Source organism: Epinephelus moara, chromosome 2 (genome assembly GCF_006386435.1).
Source record: "Epinephelus moara isolate mb chromosome 2, YSFRI_EMoa_1.0, whole genome shotgun sequence".
NCBI classification, from domain to species: Eukaryota; Metazoa; Chordata; class Actinopteri; order Perciformes; family Serranidae; genus Epinephelus; species Epinephelus moara.
Window position 1 is genome coordinate 30,135,443 of NC_065507.1, and position 18,507 is coordinate 30,153,949.

The following is an 18,507-nucleotide window of genomic DNA, read 5'->3' on the forward strand; positions in this document are numbered from 1 at the left end:
TTTAAGCCACGTAGCATCAGTGTAAATAAAGCTCTTGGATAATAAGATTGAATAAATTGTCTGATTTAAATATAGAGGGTTATTTATTGGGCTCCATTTATGTCACTCTGGCAATTATTCCTGGCAGTCTGTCAGACCATGACAAGTTATATAACCTCTGAATCTGCTTCTCCGTATGACACATACCACAGAGATGGAAAACAGAAGTCGCTGTGCTCTATAGATTCTTATCAACTATGCTAAATGTGAAATTACCTTACTTCGTATTAGGCTTCATAGTGTTACTTAGGATGTTTTAATTAACAACTCATATGATACCAATCCTGATAATAGTCCTACAGACACGCAGATGTGTATCATGCACTTCTTAGAATAGCAAACGTGACCTGACTGTTAGTGGAAGTGGCGTAGTCTGAACTTCTGAGAACTAATAGTTTCTCCGTGACTCTATCAGCCACTTGGAAACAACAACACTGACGGAGAATGGTATCTTGTTATGAACAGCAATTCTAAATTCACATTTTTACATGAGTATAAGACAAATTAGAGGTGATACAAATGGGATCCAACAATGTCTAGTGCCTTTACTAGATGTCCAGTGAAAATGAAATATGTCACAGTGGATTTGAGAGGGGAAAGGGGAGCAGACCTACAGGCTGGAAAGTTTTCTAAAAGATAAAAATCGTGATGGCTGACGTCGGTCTCACAAAACCATAAGTTTTATCATTGTCAGGGTATCATGGCACCCTCATGAAACTTAATACTGGTGATACCCACACCAACAAAGCTAGTTATCTGGCACAGGCAATATAGAATTTATAAACTCAGTAATACGTGCATTCACATCAGTCAAGTGAGATGACTAACAAAAATAGAAAAGCTACCGGCCTAGTTGATAGTGTCAATAAGCTACTGTCAGACAAACCTACTACCTATTTAAGCAAATAGTCGTTTTGACAGTCACCCTCTTAATTCCGCCGACTTGTTATGATTTTGCAGTCATGCAATGTAAAGAAGCACCGCTCTGACCTGGAACTGCCACTGAAACCTCAGCAAGAGGATATAGATTCACACTGGTTTCTGTATAAGTAAATTTTAAATTGCTTTTCTGCTTGGGTACATAATGTTCAGTTGTACTCCCCTCATGTAGATGAAGACAGATTTTATTTGGCCAGGTCCATACATGATGGCAATACAGCAGAAACTCATCCTAGGATCAGCACACAGCCACCATGCCAGGAAAATGTCAGCTCTTTTGAGTCAGTGATGCATCCAGATGACGAGTTACTTTCACACAGCTGCATCCAAGGCATTCACTGATACACACATTTACTGGACCACAGAGTTCTCCTGGTATGCTTATATGAGTGATTTGGGACAATTAAAAACAGAAGAAACCTTCCTTGAACTCCAACATTTGTAGTTCACATGAGGTATACTTGTTTATTACATCAAGAACATTATACTATTCATCATACTTATATGCAAATGTAAACTTAATGCATTGTGAAGTTTGATGAGATAAATAAATCATTAATTTGCATCACTGACTCCTGAACATCTCAGTTAGATATAGCAATAACTGCTTTTAGGGAAAATGTGTGCTTTTCTTTCATCTGAACTGTACATGCTTTACTAATTAAAATTTCTGCCTGTGTGGTTTCACTTAAGGATGAGCAAACAGCTGTCTGTTGGTGATAGTGACGAGCAGTGGAAACCGTCATGTGAAATTTGAGTCCGTGGTTGGTGATACCAGCAGTCCCATAAATGCCTTTATAATTGATTGGGAGATCACTACATATTAAAGTGTGGAAAATCCAAAACCAAATGGAAAAGCAATACGACCCTCCAGCAGATGTTTTCTCAATTTCCAGACGATGTTGTAAATGTATAAAATATTGCCTGCTGTGCATCTGGCTGCAGAATGTATTAACTCTCTCTGTAGCAACATTTGCATGTTACTGTAGCAATTTGTCTAAATAGTCACGTAATATCTGCTGCCAAACCTAATGTAACAGTGGCTGACACAATCTAAACATATTCCTCAGAGATGTTAGTGAAGGAGAAAATATTACATGAACAAACAGAAGGATAAAAGATTTACCTTCATGGTCATGGAGACTTGATTCCCAGCCCACCTCCAGCATTACAGTTCCTCCCATTCCATATTTACATTACACAGCAACAATTACTTATCTTTTATCAAGATGTAAGAAAAATACAGAATGTAGATTTACAAATACTGACATGATACCAAACTGAGCAGCCTAATATATGTTGTCATGACATGTATCCAGTAGGGAGGCCTGTCAGCTCTGCATGTTTCAATCAGATGTGTGCAGTGAACTCTTTGGTATGGTGTCAAACAAGCAAGTGACTTGTTGAAACACCCATGGATATAAACATGTTCATTTATGCATCAAGATACAGTATTTAAGTGCTATCTTCAATTTTTTGTCAAACATATATCTGTTGGTCTTGTTGTATAGTAAACAGTAAAGCATCATATTTTTGTACTTCTTGTTTGGTTGGCAGGCAGGTTATTATTTTGGTTTTCCACAAGCCACTGAACAGATAGAATGCTTCACTTAAGATGTCATTTTAAAATGACTAAATAAAGCAGCATTTAAATGGCACCACAATAATGACTTCACCACTTCAAACAGTGGTGCACCAGCTGCCTGACTCAATAAAGCCTGTTGCTGCATACAGTTAATTATTTTAATATAACATTACAGATAAACAAAACATTGCTTTTTATATTTTGCCATGTTTGTGTTTTTATATGTTGCAAGAGTTTGTGTTTGTATCTTGGCAGTCACTCAGATTCTTACCCATTTTACTCCATCCAAGAGGCCATAAACAGCACTGAGGAGTTCTGCACATGAGCCAAATATCAGAGGAGCTGGACCTGTCCCAAATGTCTGCGCGTAACAGCTCACAATATGTCCCAGCAACCTCAGGGCAAAAACTTTAACTGGCTGTGTTGTCACAAACACCGACTTTGATATGATTTATCTTCTGATAAACATATAACAGTGCATTCATTGTTGTTTATTTCATAATACCCACTGTAAATAAAATCGTAATTACTGAAGTTAAAGTTAAAATGAATGACTTGTTTTTGTATTAAGCTATGTAGTAGTATCATAGCATAAAATAAGTTGTATTTTTTAGGTAAGTTAGCATCTTATTAGCATTATATGGAATTACACACTTTCTGTGAAAAATGAAAGAAAGAGAGTACTTTTGCACATTGAACCCAGTTTATTTCATATTTTACATAATGTCCTCTTGGAAGTTCCCTCTTAAACATACAGAAAAATGACTGGGCCATTGAAAAGAATGACTCAGAAATATTGCAGTCTAATTTAAAGACCTCGTTTTTGGAAATACAAAATGCAGACATGATATTTAGATTTGAAATTTGACTCTCTTTTCTGAACCAATGTTGACTACTTAAGAACTTTACAAGTACATTAGAAATGACTCCAAACAACAATCTCTTCAGATGCCCTTTTCAAATTGGCGTATGTTTATAAAGAATGCACTTTATTGGAAGATGTAATAAAAAACAAAGGAAAAAACCCTGGAGTTGGATACATCGTTCCACATGAAACAAGCATAGACAAAATTTACACAAAACCTTAACCACTTTACAGCCACAGAAATTAAAAGAATGTAACAGTTTAAGCCTGAAAACAAACCTTCTATTTTTTTCATGTTTATCATGCTAAGATTTATAAATCTTCTGAAACAGCCAGTAAAATCTCTTTGTTTTAACCTTCACCTCTAGCAAATGCACAGAGAAATTTAGAACTGAAATGTTTTTATTACTTCTCTAATGGCTTGGATTTTATTGCTACCCTGACTTGCTCTGTGTCTTTAAAGTCATGCCAAAACGTTAATTTGAACTCTGTTTGAATATGCTGAACTCTTTCCAGACATTGCACACGTACTAGATATACATTCAAAGCACCATTAAATTGTTTATGAGAATAGTTTTATTTTTGTCAAATATACCTGTTACAGTATATTTGGAATCACTGACTTTCTAAGTGTATCCCCTGTATTAAAACATCACTTTTATCATCCGGGTTTGGTGTCTCACTCTGCCTTTATAACGTTGATATTCTCATCCGCCCATCCTCATTCCTTTGCCCTCCTCCTGCCAGCTGGTAAACAAAAGGAAAAGGTTAGAACCATAAATACATGTAAATCATTCAACTTATGGAAATAGATTATTATGTGAATGTAGACTATGTATTGCGTTTAAGTTTGGCATTTTGGCTCTGATCTCATCACTCCCTACAAAGAAACACCAAGCTCAGCTCAGCACAGCAGGAATGGGGAGTGATGATGATAACTTCACCTATACTGAGGCATATAGACTCAGAGCCTACAGGTGGATGCCGCAGTGAAAAAGGGGCTCATGAAATGCTATACAGTATGAACAGCAGCCACTGTGGCCTTAGCATCAAGTGTCAGCATAGCTTTTACATGAACATTGTGGCGCCAAGCATGGCAGCAAAAGGGTTAGCAGCGCACAGTTGGTTCAAACAGTTAACAGTGTTAACAGTTTGACATTTCAGGAAATGCACTGATTTACTTTCTTGCCAAGAGTTAAATGAGAAGATTAATACCATTTATATATGAAAGTGGAAGCAATCTTTTTTATCTAACTCTCAGCAAAAAAGTGATTGACTAAAGTGTATTTCTCAAAATGTTGAATTATTCCTTTAAGCACACCTGCCATGATTGAAGGGGTGTGTTGGATATATGATGCAGGGAGAAGATTATGCCATGAGAACACAGCAGCGGACTCCGACTGACCACCTGAACTATCTCCCAGATTACACTGCATTTATTGAAATTGCACTGATTTATTTTCTTTACCTACAACTCTTCGAGTAGAGGTTCTTCTCGTATTGCCTGCTTCAAAGGCACACAAACATATAAGTCACACACTATTTATAAAATATTCTTACCCAGTCTCTGAGATGCACAAACTAATGAAACTCACCTTGGATCATTTTGGTAAGTCGTTCAGCGTCCCCTTCAGCGTTAAGTGTTGAAAGGTCAATTCCTGAAGGAAAAAGAAAACATACTTGATGAGAAAGTGGATTATTTTTAAATTCGGCTCAAAGAATAATTAGGTTATATTCTGGTTATTTTATCCTTAATATAGCAATGACAATCTTTACACTGTACCTGAGCATGCGTTTAAACACCTGCAATTTCATAAAATTTACATACTGAATCACCTATTAGCATCAATTATACTGTAGCATGTTTGTGTTTGTGTTGTGTGTAGTATATCACTTGAACTAGTGTGAATCTGACTTAAAATTTTTTATATGTATCAGTGGAAAATATATGTCCTTGCAAATCCAACCAAATGGGAGGCTAATGTGCACACGTGCAGCGAACTGAATGATAAAACATTGAACACCATTCTTTATAGTGCTTAAAAAAACAAAACACACAATTGTTCTTTCTTGAGGGTCCAGGTTCAGTTAGTAGGACTTAGGGGGATATAACAGCAGAAATAGAATATCATCCATGGAGTCCGCCATGTTGCACTGCCATGTTTCTACAGTAGCCCATAATGGTCAAACCAAACACTGGCTCTAGACAGTGTCATATACATTTTTGCATTTTTGCATTTTTGCATCAACTACCATGGTTAGCAACCCCTCTGGACTATAGCGGCTCATCTCTAACATGCTGAACAACATTGGACAAAAACTGATTGTAATGTTAAACTGCTTTGTTCTGTGTTTCTACCAGTTTAAGTCACCTTGTTTATTTGTTTTGTGGAGGAAGAAACCTCTGTGGGTAATCCGGCTCCCGGTTAAAAACCTCCTTAACAGTGAACACTAAAGGATTTCTAACCAGAAGGTGTTTCAGCTGGTTGCAATCTGTAGTCCTTACCACTGGATGCCACTAAATCCCCCCAAATCTTATGCATTGCTTCATCAGATTTCTGTTTTCAAGTCTGAATTAGTTTCACTGACCTTCCAGGTCGATGTTGGTGGTGCCAGTGCTGACTGAGTACTGAGGACCTGCAGACGACAGCATTCACAAATTTGTAAGATGATAAATGATATAAAGCTACTGGCATATTGATTCAAGTAAAAAATATTTCCCATCAATGACTCTGGTAACTTTGGTGAAGGAGGGATCACCTTCAATGACCCTGGTAACTTTGGTGATGGAGGGTGGACCTTCAATGACTCTGGTAACCTTGGTGACGGAGGGTGGACCTTCAATGACTCTGGTTCAATGACTCTGGTAACCTTGGTGACGGAGGGTGGACCTTCAATGACTCTGGTAACCTTGGTGATGGAGGGTTGAGCTTCAATGACTCTGGTGACCTTGGTCACAGAGGGTTCCGCCTGAATAACCCTTGTCACTTTGGTTACATCGGGAACTGAAAAAGCAAAGAAGGCATGTGTCACTATATTGAAATGACAGGCAGCACAGCCCCTCGATACAGAGAATTTTCCATTTGTACGCAGGTATCATAACAAATGGACCTTTCACTGGATCAGAAAGGTTGCTTTAACAAAAATGTGATTCATAATCACAGGATCTCTGGCATCTAGTCTTTAAAGTCTAGTCTCTTAAATTTGCACTGCTGTTTTAATTTAATAAATTGTGTTGTTTTTTCTATTTGTGTTTCTTGATATTTTAGATATAAGGCTTATTATTTTTGTTTTTTATTATTCTTTTTTTTTATTGCTGACTGGTACAAGTAATTAGCCAGTAGCAGAAAGAAAGATCCTCTTTTGTCCTCTGTCTTATTAATGCTACTTCAGCTGTCAAACCTTGCATGTGTGTGTGCATGAACTTGCATGTGTGTGAAATTATCTGGACAAATGAAAAGCGTCAGTGATTTATCAGTACATGTTTCAACTCAACAGACAGGAGCCTCCCTATTTTTTTCCCCCTATTCTATGCATGAAACTGTTTCATTAATCAAACATAACCTGTCACTTTTACTGATTAGGAATCACATTATGATGATACTCTGTAATCATCATTACTGTACCTTCCTCGACGACACGAGTGATGATCGTCTCTGATAACAACAGGAGATATAAAGCCATTAATGACAGTGAAGGGTGCCTCTCAGAAGATTAAGAATACTGCATTTTGCAAAAACAGTAACCAACACAAATAAGCACAATATTATGGCTACTTACTCATAAATGTAAGGGGAATCTCCTGATATCTGAATCCTGGAATGTACTGTAAAAAAAGATAAAAATCTGTTACAGAAGATACACCCTTTTTTAAAAGCACTAGCTTCATGCTTTTCACAGATGGTCTTCAAGCAGGTTCTTGTCTTGTACGCATGTTGGGTTACATAAAGAACATTTTGGCAGCCAAGGAATAATAAAAAAAAACAACATCTGTAGAGAGAAAACTGCACCCTGCCCTTTATAAGCTTATAAGCCTTGCAGCTTTAATAACAAGAACAAACTTTTTGATATGACACCTTAATTTGCATGTAAGTGATGAACCTCCTCAATAGTGTAAGGAGATCCTGGCTTCCAACAGGGATATCTGAAAGAAAGCACAGGGCGTTAACTGCTGTTGGGCCTTTACAACAGTTAGGGTCATGCAGAAAGTGCATCTCTTGACAGATTTTACAAAAGGAAGGGAATATGAACAAAGTTGACTGGTTAGAAAATTGTACCTCCGGGATACAAGACTTGGTTGACGAAGTGAATGACTCCATTTGTGGCCATGATATCAGATTCAGGGACTCGGACAGAATTCACTTGCACAGTGTTGTTTGCCTGGGGGAGACAGTTAAAACAATTACAAACAAGAAAACCACAAAATGATGGACCTGAATGAACCTGTATGAGGAATGAACTCTATTCTACAGTAAATCATGTTATTAGCTTTCTGAGGTTACTCAGTTACAAAACTGAAGATAAGCTTTTATCAGATAAAAATAATATATCATAATTTTACTGAATAATTAAAATACATTTTATACCTTTATACATAAAGATAACAAAAGGTATAAAGCTTGAATTGCTTAAGGTATAAAGTTTATTGATCAAAGATAAAAGATGTTTAGTCCTACTGTGCTAAATACTTACAGACATCACTTTGAGGTTGCTGCCCTGAAGAGACTTGAGAAGGTTTGTCACCCCAGACTCCAAACCGCCACCAATGAAGACACCCTTATTGATGTGATACAGAAGAATGGTTCTGAGAGCATTTATGTCACCTGAAATTAAGAGTGGCAAGCACATAAACTATCATTATTATTATTATCATTATTTTGTGTGATTTTAAACTATCAACATGAGTACTTTAACACATTAAAAGGTAAAGGGAGTCTGGGAGACCTACCCTTCAACAAGTTGAAATCATTCTCGCTCAAACCAGCGAAAGCCTTATCACTTGGGGCAAACAGAGTAAAGTCTCCCTCCTGTTTTAGCAGGTCAGTCAAGCCAGCAGCTTCCATCAGAGACAAAAAGATCCTGCAGCACAGAGAAGAAAACAGTAAGTTGGCTGTTACAGAAACCACTGAGGGCTGACATATTGCAACAGCAGCACTTTCTCATTGCCATATGTGCCATGTGGATTTAATGGAAAGATACAGAAAGATGTGGTTTGAGTACTATGCTGCGTTTTAATACCGTAGTCCAATTTCACTAACATTTCTCTGTACTTACTTGAACCCTCCATTTTCTACCAGAATTTCAAACATAGTTTTTTCTGCCGGTTTTAACAGAGTCCTCATGAGATGAAGGGCCCCGTTGCTTCCTTCTTTACTACCTCTTATCAGACAGGAATTCTCAATGCACACAGCCTGCAGAAACAATCCACAAGTTAAAGGCAAGGGGATTAATGTCACATCTCAAAGACATGAGGATTGATGGTCAAATGAGAGGGGTAATGCATATAGTGTGTGTTTAGTGGAATCGTGCCATAATTTTTGGGCACAACTTCAGAGAAGAGGACGCACCGTACGATAGATGAAGACCCTGAGAATTTTTCCTCCAATGGTCTCCAGCTGCTGGCCATTGAACAACTGTCCCAGGACAATCTTTCTCTTCAAGATGTGGTTCTCCAGGATAATCCTGAGCAAGCTCTGATCCATGGACATCACTTCATCTACAGAGGAAATTGTATTTCCCATTTAAATAAAACATATCGTAACATTGTAGATTTACATCTAATGTTTTGGCTTTAGCAACAGAAACAGGTATTTATATTCTTATCATTCTGTCCAGAGAGAGAGCAATACAACTGTGAGCAAAGACAAATCTGCTATGAGAGACTTAATTTACTGCACAGTTCAGAAGACGAACCATAGTTACCTACACATCATGAGATATGATGGACTGTACATAGAAGAATTTACAGTTTGAATATAAGGGTGCTGTTATATCCAGCTGTTACTTGTGCATTCCTTACACCCATTTAAAACTGTATGCCTACAAAGATAAAAGTATTCAGTCTGGATTAATTACACATTCTTGTTACAGACACAAAACATCTCCACTCCCTTCTGGTGTAGTCCAGGAATGTTTTCTGGGGGAGTGGGTATTTGGTCTTACATGGGATAATGTTTCTGCAGTGCCCCAATAAATCCATAATTTCCCTGAAGCTCCAAATATGTACATATCTATTTACTTATGACTCAGCAGGCAAGGGGAGATTAAAAAATATTCCCCTTTATTCCAGACTGTGACTAAGTGTAGAGCAGACAGGGTTCATATTTAGCCACATGCTAAATGGAAAACAGGGGTCTGTGTGATGTTACAAGCAGTATTACTGACCATTGAAGGCAATGTTGAGGGGAGCCAGCAAAGTGTAATCAGCGTCTGCTCTCATGTCAGCAGAAAGGCCAAGCTCGGACACCAAATCACCAAATGTTGACTGGGAGCTTCCCACCAGTTCCATCACCTGCTTAGCTTAAGGGGCATACGAAATTCCAAAAGCATTAAAATAAGGATTATAAAAAAGAAAAGAAAAAAGCACCAGGAACAATATACATATTTATGTAGTAAGCCAGATATGCTTGAATAAGAGGAAAAGATGGGAGTCTAACCTGAGTCTGGCATGAGCACTTTGTCAATAAGGTGAATGACACCATTGGTGGTGACAATGTCCTTCTTGCGCACCATCTTGACGCCGTTGACTGTTAGACTTTCGCCATCACAGCCAATCTCAATGTTGTTGCCCTCCAGGGTCTCGTAAGAGGTGCCAGTCATGATGGCCTCAGAGCACTGGACTGAGTCCAGGAGATGGAAATTCAAAAGAGCTGAAAAAGTGAGACAAAGTCTGGTTTAGGTGTATAAGTAGATATTTATTTTAATGCAGAGTAGGTCAGCTGGCTGCATGGGCTGTTTTATGTCCTCTCTCAGCATACTGCAGCTGAGGATAAAACACCATGGGAACCTGAAGACCCTTTGGATCCCTTGGGTCCTTGACTGAGAAGACTTGAGATTTCATCACAGTTCTGTTTAACTTTGTGTGAAATGGTCTGATCTCACATCATAAGGCAAGCTGTGGGCTAATAAAATTTTTTGGGTTGTTGCCAATATGACCAGCTTGCTCAATAAAGCAGCTGTTTCCTGCCTCTCAGTATTGACGCAAAACAAGCTAATGTTAAAAATGTTGAAATTCTGCACTTTTTTGTTGGTTTCTTCGGGATAGTTAAAAGAGTTTACAGTACATTTGAAGGCTTTAACTTGCCCCAGTTGACGATTATAGTGGTATAATTCTTGCAAATGTTTGAAAAAAAAATACTAACAGCTACAGTGTATGGATCCTGACCTACTCACAACCAGTAACTCTAAATGAATGCCAAAAACATTACCAAAGCGTCAAATTATGTATTGCATCGTTTGACTTCCCACCAACAATTTCATGTGTTACTTGAAACTTGAGACTTATTCTTATTACTCTTCGACAAAACTTTGTTATGTACAGCTTGCTGCCAAATGTGTTTAAGTTCCAGATCCATTGTAGCATCATCTGTTTTGAGTTGAAAGAAGTTGAACGTGTAAAAAAAAAAAAAAAAAAAAAAAAAAAAAAAAAAAAAAAAAAAAAAAAAAATCACTTTATGGGCGACATAGTCTAGGAAACATGCCGCCAGGGAATCACAGCATTTCTTTTTCCTGTACTTTCATCAATAAATGTAAATTTGGGTCTAGTTTGTAACAGTTAATATAAATCATTTTCTTCTGCTGCTGACTGCTATTTTTTGACTGGCCTTGAGTGATCTTTTGGAACAGCAATAGAATTCTATGACTGAAACTCTGGTTTACCTTTAAGGACTTCCTTGTCACCCTGAAGTCTTTCCAACACGTCGCTGCCCAAACTCTCGAAAGCTTCGTTGGTGGGGGCAAAGAGAGTGTAATGTCCTGGCTGACCCAGCTTCTCCAGAAGTCCAGAGTTTTGAGCCACATCCTAAATGGTGATTTTACCAGCAGGATTATGTTTAGTGGAATTCAATATACAATGGAGAACAACAGAATCATTTGCAGGTGATAGACATAACAACCCCAACACCTGAAGAAATTTTTTTAAGTAACTAAATCACAAATGTAAAGTCTGTCTGTGTTTTTCATTTACTTCTAAATCCCTGCATAGGTAAATTTTAGTCTGTGGACTTTGTCCAGTTTTGTTGTTTTTGATGCATCGGCAATATTTTCTGAATTCTGCATACTAATCATTTATTCTAATAACTTATGCAACATGTGCTTGCACTTAGTTCAGGATGTTTTTCCTTGACAAAACATGCATTACTCACACTTAGAGTTGTCAGGTCATCGTCAATCTCAATGACATCCCGGATTGTGTTTCCAACAGCACTGATGACACGGTCAATGACATGCACAACTCCATTGGTGGCAACCTGGTTGCCATAGATAATCCGAGCGCAGTTCACAGTCACCACCTGCACATAATGTACACTTTAATGTTATACCAATTAAAGTTATTTTAGTGCAGTTATACAGTAAGAGGACTGCTATGATAATACTGAGTGATAATACTCACCCCATTGGGGTAATGGTTAATTAGGAGACCGAGGTCATTATACATGGAGGTGACTGTCATCCCATTCTTCAAATCTTTGGTCAAGAGGCGTTTGTTGGCCATGTGATAATGTAAAGCGTTGTACAGTTCAATGTTGACATTGCTGACCAGTGCACTCCTTACTGTCTGTTAGGTGAAGAAAATTATATGTTAAAATCTCACAGACAGAGAGCTCCCACAGCCTTTTGTTTTGTTTTAGACTCACTTCATCCAAAAGCTCCCAGGCCTCGTTGCTGGGGGCAAAGAAGGTGTAGGATCCAGATCCCTCAATCTCAGGCTTCAGCTCAGAAAGTTCAGAGTACTTTTGGGTTGAGGTGGCCTTCACGAGACCCAGGGTGCCATACACGTTGTCAATCGGAGCCACTAATGAAGAGATTTACAGTAAGCATTATTAGATGTCAGCCTGTCAGTCTGATAATAGACTTAGAAAGAAAGACTCAACATCTGTTGACAATATGCTGCACCATCCTCTTCTAGTTTATTTGGTTTAATTTCAAAAATAGCACACAGCTGCTCTACAGTTGGAGGATATGGCCTGATCTAACCTTTATACATTGACCACACTGTTACACTTAACCCACTGTACCTGCAGGGCAACCACGCATGCCCTCCAGCTTCATGTACCCTGGGCAGCACTCATAAAGCACAGTCCTGGAGGAAAAACACACAGATCAGAAGTGTAGATATCATCTCAAATAAGTAGCACATCCTTTGAAAGACTGTTTACAAGCATCTTTTTACATAGCTGTATAAGGAATTTTTATTTTGGGGGGCTGCCATGTTTTGAGCTAAATCATCATTTCACATTAGTCTTATAGCGTTTCCAGATGTTACTCATCATCTCCTTCATTACCCAAACAGACCATGTGATCCTACAGTTTAGGTCGAAACCTAATGGAAAGGGAAAGTGTGCCTCAAGGATTATGCTACCATTACAGTTGTGTATTTATAAAACCAAGACCTCCTCTTTGAAGCTAAATAATTAGATTGGACTCCACTTGGCATTAGGTTAACCTCAGAAACATTGGGATTTTGGCCTTGAAAAGCTACAGTGTAATTACAGTTGAGTTTTAGGAAATGTTGGTTGACACCAGGAACATTTAAAGGGTCCAATGGTCTTTGTGGAAACAGTTGAGCTAATCTGAAAAACAATTGTCACCAGATTTTTAGAGCTTTTCCTTTTACAGATTTTTATAATTTAGAGAATAACTATTGTGATTTCTGTTTAGATCAATTAGATACAAATGAGAAATGTTTATTTGCTGTTGGACAAACATGTGTGAAGCAGTGTCTGCTCTCCACTTACTGTAAATAGTGCTGGACACTGTAGCCCGAGGAGGATAATAAAATTCAAAGTGCAGCTGCTACATATAAACATGACTGCACCCTTTGCGTCAGCAGGTTTGAACATGTTGGAACTATATCATTGTTTCCAGCTCTAGGAAAGCCAGACATTTGGAAATGTACATTTCAGTTACAGTGGGAGAGGAATATGGGTTTTGGGTGAGAAGTACAGTATGTGGGTTGGTGTGTTGAGTGTTTATGTATGTTGTATGTTGGTGTTGAGTTTTTATGTGCGGAACCCATTAGGAATAGTTGCTACCAGGGTAGCAACTAAAGGGGATCCAAGTTAACAAATAAACAAAGATATAAATCTCAAATAACTTACCGGTATGCAACAATAAAAAGACCGACAAAACATGAAGAACACCACAGATGTACCTATTAGGGGTAAACAGTACCACATGCGTCAAGAGTTGGCTGGTGAGTTCATTACTGCAGACTGCTCAGTTTTTATTGTTAAAAAAACTTTTGACAAGGAAACAGCCTCTTCTTCCATTTATCAGCTCAACATGATTCAAATAATAAGTCATTGACTTTTACAAATTGATCACTTACAATGGCGCAGTGTAACAAGTAGCATTATATTTGGTTGTGTATGTACAGTACAGTACTGTACTGGTATTACATAACATAAAAGAAGATTGAAGATGAGGAGTGCGCCATGGTTCAGCAGTTCCTCTTCATCAGCAGCTTCCCTGTGAGACCTGCACACCAGGAAAGCTCCATATGTGTGCCACGTGGAGATCAAAATGGGCAATAGTGACTCCATTACCAGGGTTGGGAACAAACAAAGATGTAGTTGGATTGAATTATACCTACTTATCATCATTAATAACCAAAAGATGCTCTTGGGAAAAAAGCCTTCTGACATAAGGTTTCCAACATCTCTTAAAAATAAATCATGTTTTTGTTTGAGCAAAAAGAAAAACCATGTCAACTAATTCAGACAGGGTAGAGACCGAGGCTTTTGGGTCATGGCTAACTGCACCTCAGTTGAATGGAGTTGGAGGGATTGTGATGAGATCACACAAGCCCCATTGGGGCAGAGTCAGCAAAACCCTCGCTACATTGCTCCTCCACACAGAGGGATTGTGTTTGGCCATGGCATTGGAAACTTTTGACTTGTCAGCATCTCTATAAAAGAACTGTTCCACTAAGAATGATGATAATTTTGTCTAACATAATATAAGCTGTATGTGGCTTTATTCCAATTCAACCCATCACTAATGGGCAGTTTGGTTGTACAAATCTTTCTTCGAGACAGAGCTGCTCTGGAAGCAGTAATATTCTCATTTGTTGAATCAAACCTCACTGGGACAAGTACGAGTACTTTGGCTGGCTGAATAAAGTAAGATTCTGCAACACTTGCCAAAAACTACTGTAAAAAGTGCAATATAGGCACTATTAGATCATCTTGGTCGGTGACTTTGCCAGAATTATTTTATATGTTCAAGATGGTAGTGCTTCCCTATTGCTTTTTATGTACAGTAGGCAAGATCTCTTACATCTTACATCTACAATTCAAGCTACACCAATTACATTAAGAATAAACTTTGTTGTCCCGATTGGTCTAAATCAGACAGATGCTGTTGTCAAAGTTGTATGTACTCTGCTAGATGCGAAATTTACTGATGATTAGCAAAATTGTTTGCTTTTAAATCAGCACCACTTACATGTATGCTGACTGAAGCAATTAAACGTATGGCTGAACTGAAATACAGATTTCTATTTTGTTGTCATGCTTGTGAACTGCTGGGAAGCATCTGGGAGCTTGTAGAAGACAGGGTGGGAGGAATGATGGCAGAGTTATAGGTTTGGTTGGGGAAGGTAATATGATCTGTGTCACGATAACTAATGCGTTTAGGAAATCTTACTTGATATATATGTGTATGTATATTACAGTTGCAACTGAAAATTGGAGATTCAAATCATCAGTGGGTGACCCCTCAGTTGAGATTGTGTCAGGTTGAGCAGTTTTTTTTCTTTTGGCCAGTCATTGTGCAATGTACTGGTATCAGTATTTTGCTACAAAGTGAGTGCTCTTTACTTTCATTATAAGGGAAAGCCTTTCTTCCTCCAGGCAGCTGCAGACACAGAGGCAGCTGCCTGGAGGAAGAAAGGCTTTCCCTTCTAATGCTCTGAGATACCGTTATCCTCTGCTTTCTGCTTATAAGTGGTACATTTATGGCTCACAGCAACTTAATACGATACAGCTTCTGGCTTTTGTTTGATATCTAGCGTCAGCAAAAAAGGTTGTTGCACATTTCTGATCCGTCATTAGCATAATTAGCTTGTTTACTATATTACACGAATGTCACAATAACACTGAACATCCAGCTGAACCCCATTTAAATTTGCAAACTCTGTACAGAAAAAAATAAGCTAATAGTCGACTAATTCATATTGAACAGCCAAATCTGATTCGACTTACATAATTGAGAGTCAAGTACAGCCTATATGTACAATGTGGATCTTAGCAAATGTATACTGCATGTACCCCACTTTTTTGTATCATTCTGTGCATGTAACACATAAGTTGTACCTAATCTTAAATTGACTTGCTTTTTACCATTTTTGTCCATTCACTGCATCAGAAACCAAGTTAATTAACATTTATTTACCAAAAATATATTTTTTATCTTCAATCGACCCACTAATCTCTGCAAATTCCTGCCACCAGTGCAGCTCTGGGTTGAATACATTGGTGTAACTCAAACTGGAATCTACCAGTTATAAGTTGTGCTTTCAGGAGAACTTGATTTGCATACTATAGCAGGTATAAATCCGTAAACCAGCTTACTGTGTGAATTCAACCTTGGCCCAGCTAGGTTTAATTGATCCCACAGTCTCATGTCAGACTCCCATTGAAATAGATAAAATTCTTTGGCTGTTTCCAACATTATCATTTGCCAAGTTCAATGAGCAGTGTGTATTCATCATGAAGAACTAAGCCTATTTAGAGTGCTAAGCATGACTTAGGCATAATGCAAGCATAGAGGGAAGGCTGAATGTGTGTTTGTGCATGTGAAGGAGGGAGAAAGACTGTAAAATAGCTATGGCTTCGATCCATATTTAAACACAAAAGTGCTGTGGGGGCTGGAACAATAAGAGAAAAAGAGGTTGTCTAGAATGATTGAGCAGAGTTCTTTTCCATTCATGAATAGAGTCAACATTTTGCCGCCACATCATATCCTGGAATCAGTGGTTCACCACAGTGGCATTCAACGACGACCAGGCTTCCTAAGTTATGAAAACCCTAATGTACAGTTTATAGGATCGAACAGGACCGTCTCCAATACAAAGGATTTAGGGCCACGTCCATGAATGTGTTTTTCATTCTAGGCGGTAGTTTAATTCGAAGTAAGATAACAGATGTCTGTCTCTATGGAAACATTCAAGTTTCCATGAACACCCTTAAAGAAGCAGCAGAAGAAGAAGAAGCAGACACTGAAGAGAAATGCTACATTTTCAAAAAACTTACAGAATTTACTGTCAGGTTAAACTTTTTAGTCACTGAATTTGCTTGTAATGTTTTTCTTTTAACAGAAGAAACAACTCAACCTGTTGGAAACACAAAAAGTATAACTCACGCTTTCTTTCCACAGATGGCCCCTTGGTACCAATTACGACAGGTGCTGAAGTACTTCTTCTTGGTCCCCATGACTTGCTGGAGCGCGCAGACATTGGGTCTGATGAGAATTGAGGGTCAAAAGGGGATGAGGCATTAATTAGCAGGTAAAACATAAGAGTACAGTTTAATGGAAACTAAATAAATTTAAGTTACTATTTGACAAACAGCCCTGCTGGGTGAGACACCAGACTGTGAAGTGTGAATAATGATTTGGCAACTGTCCCTGGTGCTTCTGAAACCAGACTGTCAAATATGAATAAAGACATCCACGCCTACTAGAGATGAAATTGGTTTGTCAGATTTGAGTTATAATACCACAACTATACCCTGCTGGTGCACAACCTTCTAAGTGAAATAACAAGTAGAGGTAACATCATTCAGTAACATGTGCCATAAATGAACAATTGATATTTGTAAAATAAAATGTGTCTGCATTATAATGCAGCAGATTACATATAAAAATAGAGAAGGGGCAAATGTGCACAAATGATTAAAGCTAATGATTGTTGTTGCTCAAAGCTCAATACTACTGCATGCAAAATAAACTAGGATAACATCACAAAGGTATGAAAAAAACATTCAAAATAATCATAATGAAAAATATTAGTAAGCTTACCCTTCTTTTCTTGCCCTGATGCGACTGTGGGCGACTATTTTGTCATAAGCTGAAGAGTCAGCCTTGTCAAATGTAGAGAGCACAAAGAGTGCAAAGGCAGCTACAAAAAGGAGCTTCATCCTTGATATCTTAGCTAGCCCCTCCAGACCCAGAGTAGAGGGAGCAGACTTAGAGTGGGAGTTTATATACCACAAGTCTCACCCTCCACTCAAGGAGGATGGCAACATTTCATGCATGTGTGGACCACCCAGAACTTCTCAGCCACATTTTTATACAAATATACTGTGATTTATCATTTTTGTTTGATTAATTATATTTAGTAAAAACATTTTAATATATTAAATAATTCATGGAGGGCTGTTATTGAAAATGGGACCATGCTTACATTCACAAAATGCTTTTGTAATCTCAGTAAAATTTCCAGTCCAGAATTTTCTAGAAGTCACATTCAAAATCCTGCACAAAGTGTTACTTGATTAAAGCATTCTTTACCTTAAAAGTTGATTGTATTGCATTGAAAACAAGTAACATTGTATGCACATGTTAGCAGTTTATGTTGAAGAAGAAAAAAAAAAGATTTTAAGGCTTAATATTAAGTTTTAAACGAACTGCTTAAACAAATATGCTTCTCAGTGTACTGCTTCAAATAGCTCTGTGTATTTTTTAGGGCCCTGAAACTCAGCACCACATTAAGAGACGTATAATGAGCAGATGGGATACAGAATCCAGCAGCATCTTCTCTGTAAACGTGTCATTTATTTGGACCGCAAACAAAGAAACATTGCATAATCTCTGGTCTAAACAAAAGCCAGAGAATTTATCGTATGAATCGTTCAGA

At 38.0% G+C, this 18,507-nt stretch overlaps 1 protein-coding gene across 1 annotated transcript; it reads right to left on the reverse strand.

The window, feature by feature from the left end:
* Nucleotides 1–3,300: 3,300 nt before the first annotated feature.
* On the reverse strand, nt 3,301–17,796 carry postnb (periostin, osteoblast specific factor b). The gene is made up of 23 exons (XM_050068625.1): nt 17,670–17,796; nt 17,013–17,111; nt 12,665–12,729; nt 12,284–12,441; nt 12,040–12,204; nt 11,792–11,938; nt 11,307–11,448; nt 10,085–10,297; nt 9,813–9,947; nt 8,996–9,144; nt 8,703–8,839; nt 8,377–8,507; nt 8,121–8,251; nt 7,706–7,808; nt 7,505–7,572; nt 7,209–7,254; nt 7,055–7,084; nt 6,300–6,433; nt 6,189–6,246; nt 6,018–6,065; nt 5,024–5,086; nt 4,897–4,932; nt 3,301–4,175 (listed from the first exon to the last, which is right to left on the reverse strand). Exons 1-23 carry the CDS (start codon nt 17,786–17,788, stop codon nt 4,150–4,152), a joined length of 2,403 nt encoding a protein of 800 aa, XP_049924582.1. The 5' UTR covers nt 17,789–17,796; the 3' UTR covers nt 3,301–4,149.
* Nucleotides 17,797–18,507: the final 711 nt, after the last annotated feature.